Below are 4,461 nucleotides of genomic sequence, written 5' to 3'. Positions count from 1 at the left end.
GCAAGTTTTATCATCATTGTGAAAGACCTCGATTGGGTTCTAACGGAAAAATCAACAGCCATAAGCTTGTTCGTCGATGTTCATGTCCATTTTCCTCTCTGTGATTTTTTGGCATACAAAACATTGGTCAATAGCTACATGGGGCTCAAGGATCACAAGCTTTTCTCTTAGGTGGATATTTTCCAAAGCAGGGCGAGCTTGAGCTCGGCCGAGATCAGCAAGCTGATGCTTGAGAACTAGAACTCGCCTAGCCGAGCTATAAAATCGATCATCACGGCATTGCAAATGGACGGTGACTGGAGAGGTGTCAGGAAGATCAGGTCGCAGTTGGGAAATAACGACACCTCAAACACCCATCTTTTTTTAAAAATAAAAATAAAATTTTGGGTTTTTTTTTTTGAATTTTTTTTTATATTTTAATTGAAAATTGATATGTGGCAAGGGTATTATGGGAATATTTTGCCAAATAAGTATTTTTCAAAAGTTTTGGTAATTTGAGAGGTCAGAGTCTAAGCTTTGTAGTTCGGGAGGAATAAATTGTATTTTTCTCTGTAAACTAATAATAAAAAGGGAAAAGTACACATATCCCCCTCAAACTACCATTCAATTGTCAACGTACACCCTAAACTACTAATTGTGTCAATGTCCCCCCTTAAACTACCAAAAAATGTCAATGTCTCCCTAAGACCAACAAAAAGACAAAAATGACTCTAATTTTTTTTGAATAAGACAAAAATGCCCTCATAAATTCAAGAAAAAAAAAACTAAAACTAAAAATAAATAATAAAAAAAATTAAAAACTTACAAAATTATTTTTTAAAAAAAAAATAAAAAAAAAAGAGCTGTTTTTTTAAAAGAAAAACGAAAAAATAGCTGAAAATTATTAAAAAAAATTAAAAAAAGAAAAAGAAAAAGAAAAACCTGTTTTTTTTAATTAAATTTAAAAAACAATCATCTCTCTTCGGTGTATTGCGCGCTACTATAGCACTCCACCCACAAATTTCAAAACAAAACAGAGATTGGAAAGGTACATATTTGGTAGGATGAGGACAAACCTTGTCACTCTCAGGAAAAGGTCATGGCGATTTAAATTCAAATAGTTGAATCCAATCTTCTATTTCCAGGAAAGAAAACTCTTGGTTTTCAATTTGAACCGTCTAAGCATCCACAGGACATGATTGACCCCTTGGCTGTACGTTCTTAAGAAAAACTTCGAATTAAATCTACACCATTAAAAAAAATTGTAGTTTTTTATTTTATTTTATTATTTTATGACACCTAAACCAAATTATATGTTTGAGTGCTTGCTTTTAATAATTGGAATAATCATGGGATTTTGTTATTGCTAAGGCTATTCATTCCAACAAACACGATTTTTTCTACTTTATTAACTAATTCTTTCAAAATTTCTTTAATCTCTTGTTTGAGATCTAGAGGGGACGCGCCATGTGATTTCTTGTTGTGCTTGCTTGACGGAATTTTTTTGAGAAAGGTTTAATCATCCTTTTTTATTCTTGTTTAATATTGTGTTAATACTTAGAAAGTTGGTTTCTTTGATTAATTACCATACATTAACATGATTTGGATGAAGTTTATTGTGTTTCCAGCAACTTGAATAAAATGTTTAACATGTTAATGATGTGGTTTTGTTGTTTCAATTAAGCTGAATCAAGCTTGATAACATGTTGTTTCACATCTAGGCGACAGAGTACGGACGAAAAACAATAAATAAGAAAAAATTGTGATCTGTTTCTTCTATGACCCAAATCAAGGACCGAATCAATCCTAGAACACGAAATTACGCAAAAATTATGACCTAATTAAGCTGTATTAATGCACGTCATATGAAAATTTGACGGAAGAAAATAGTGATATTTGATCGGTGACAAATTAATAGAATTGTATTTCCTTATTCACCTGACTTTGCTTGCAGTCGAGTTTAATATATATGCTTCTAGAAGTAATTAAAAAATTACAGCTTTTAGTACTACACGTTTTTTTTTCAAAAAAAAAAAAAAAAAAAATTGAAGTCTAATTAGTGAAATAATTAAGCAACAAATTTGACTTAATTGTCAATTTAATTAGTTAGTAGCTGACTTGTCAATTATACATTCTTAATTATTTCACTAATTATAAATTACCATGTCAGTTTATAAGCTGAAAAGTGTAGTAAAAGTTTTAGTAAAAACACTACTTTGTATTTTCTTGTTCTTCTTTCATCATTCTCCGCTGATGTGACATTAATGTAAATTCAACATTGCATTTTTTTTTTCCCCTTTCAATCATTTGAAGATGAATCGACAATACCACATCAGCGATGAAGAATAAGAGAATAACAAGTAACAAATCTGTTTCCAATTTGATAATTTGCATTAATAAGTCCATTAATTACACCTTATTAATTACAATTAACGTCATTGGTGTTGTTGTTGAGGATACAAGCTTAATTGACATCACAAATAACACAATACACTCGATTTAATATTGGCCTTATTGTTGATAATACAAGCTTTTATATTACAAATAACACAACATATCTGATATTGGCCTAATTAATATTGTAGATAATACAAGCTTAACATTACAAATAACACACGTGATAATTGGCCTTATTATGACAATACAAATTAAACTTCTATATTATAAATAGCACAACATACACATCCGATTATTGGCCAAATATTGTTGACAATACCAGCTTTTGTATCCAATCCCAAGTCTCTATTAATCCCTACGCTCCCCATGCATTTGAAGCTGCACCAACAATTAATAGAAGTAATTCACGTTAATGAGAAGTTAGGAAACCAAATAGGAACATTAATTTAACGTAACAGACATTTTTTTTAGGCTTAATTAGCAAACTGTTAAGTGCATGAGTAATGACTGAATTCATATATATACTATATATTTACCTGTTCGAGAAAGAGTCCAATCCCTGTCGCCGCCCACATGCCATGCAAAGTAACCAAGCAATTTCTTTCCCACAGCATATTCAACTTTATTAGTGATGCTCTTCGTATCATCATAACCAATCCAAGTCGTCCCTGAATGGCAATAGTCTGTAACAAATGAGGCGTCGAAAAATCCTGTCGCACCGGACCCGTTTTTGAAATTGACGATTTTGTTATAATCTATGGACCCATCTGTGGGATCTATACCGGCTCCATTGGCCGCTCCATTAGCTAGTGCAAATAGTCCATTGCTATTAGGATCTTCTAGTTCCCATGCGTAGCCATAAAATGGAAGGCCGAGGACTAATTTTTGGGCTGGCACACCTTCATCAATCCAAGCTTGGACGCCGACATCCCCGCAAGCTAGTGGATCGCGATCTCCTGTATTGTAAAGTGCTGCAGGTGGTCCAGCCACGTCCCGTGACCAACCGGGGGCATAAAAGTCATAGGCCATTAGGTTGATCCAGTCCAAGCTGTCTGAAATAGCCTGAATGGGATAAAGCAGTCCCTCATGGGATGAAGAGGAATAGGTCGCTGCGGTTAGGAGCAAAGGTGCATTGTTGGTGCTGCCGGACTCGATTTGCACGGCTTTTCGCCATTCATTGAGGAGTGACCCAAGGTTTTTCATTTCGTCCTCCGTCTGGGGGTACTCCCAGTCGAGGTCTAGGCCAAGGAAGTTGGAAGACCTGGCTAGGCGTATGGAGGAATCTATGAATGCTGTACGAGTCTTGGCACTGCTAGCCATCGCAGCAAAAGTTGCAGGCGTTGCGTTTCCTCCACCGATTGATAAAAGGGTTTTAACCCCAGGGTTTCGTTCTTGCACAGTTTGGTTGAAGGTTGAGAAAGGGCCATGGTTTTCGATAGCAATGGTGACTTCGTAGGTTTGGGGGTTGACATCGGCGAAGGCACAGAAAAGATGGGTGAAAAGGGTGGAATCTATGTTAGCCGCCGGGAGTCCAGCATCGCCAAGCCAGTATATACGCTGCTTTCACGACAGTCGAAGCCATTAATTGCAGGGTAGACGAGGCAGTTGGTATAAATAGTAGTACTCTTGCTTGCTAGTTGCTAGCTATGAGAGATTCTTTGGAGTTTTGAGATTGAGGATGAGGAACATACCTATATATGTATATATATATATAGCCTCTACTTTTTCTTATTTTTATTTTTTTTCCTCTTTGGAGATAATTAATTGTCTGATTGTATATTACCAACTTGAAACTCATGGAGACAGACAGGCAGACAGAGACAGTGATCAACATGGATAATTTTGTTCCATTCACCGTCACCACACTTGAAAGTCGGTGGCCAAAAAAGAGCACGACTTAGTAACGCTTTAGGGTACTAGTAGTAGCCTCTTTAAATTTCATTCTCTTTTTTACATGTAAAAAAAACTCTTGAAAACTACTTGAATTAGATTATCTTGTTGTTTCCTAAACTAAGGAACCGTCAACGGAACTAAAAGTTGTACCCTACATCAAATTAAGGAAGCAAAACTGGTTCTCTTAGTATT

The 4,461-nt window shown here is 35.3% G+C and overlaps 1 protein-coding gene across 1 annotated transcript; it reads right to left on the bottom strand.

Annotated features, from left to right (window-relative positions):
- Nucleotides 1–2,469: 2,469 nt before the first annotated feature.
- LOC133866353 (class V chitinase-like) lies at nt 2,470–3,939 on the bottom strand (the record flags this gene model as incomplete). Its single annotated transcript, XM_062302864.1, has 2 exons — nt 2,470–2,754; nt 2,913–3,939. Coding segments are annotated over 2 exons (1,050 nt in total), but the record flags the coding sequence as incomplete, so codon positions are not given.
- Nucleotides 3,940–4,461: the final 522 nt, after the last annotated feature.

The sequence above is a fragment of the Alnus glutinosa genome, chromosome 4 (assembly GCF_958979055.1).
Source record: "Alnus glutinosa chromosome 4, dhAlnGlut1.1, whole genome shotgun sequence".
In the NCBI taxonomy this organism is placed as follows: domain Eukaryota; kingdom Viridiplantae; phylum Streptophyta; class Magnoliopsida; order Fagales; family Betulaceae; genus Alnus; species Alnus glutinosa.
This window is presented reverse-complemented; position numbering and strand designations above follow the sequence as displayed.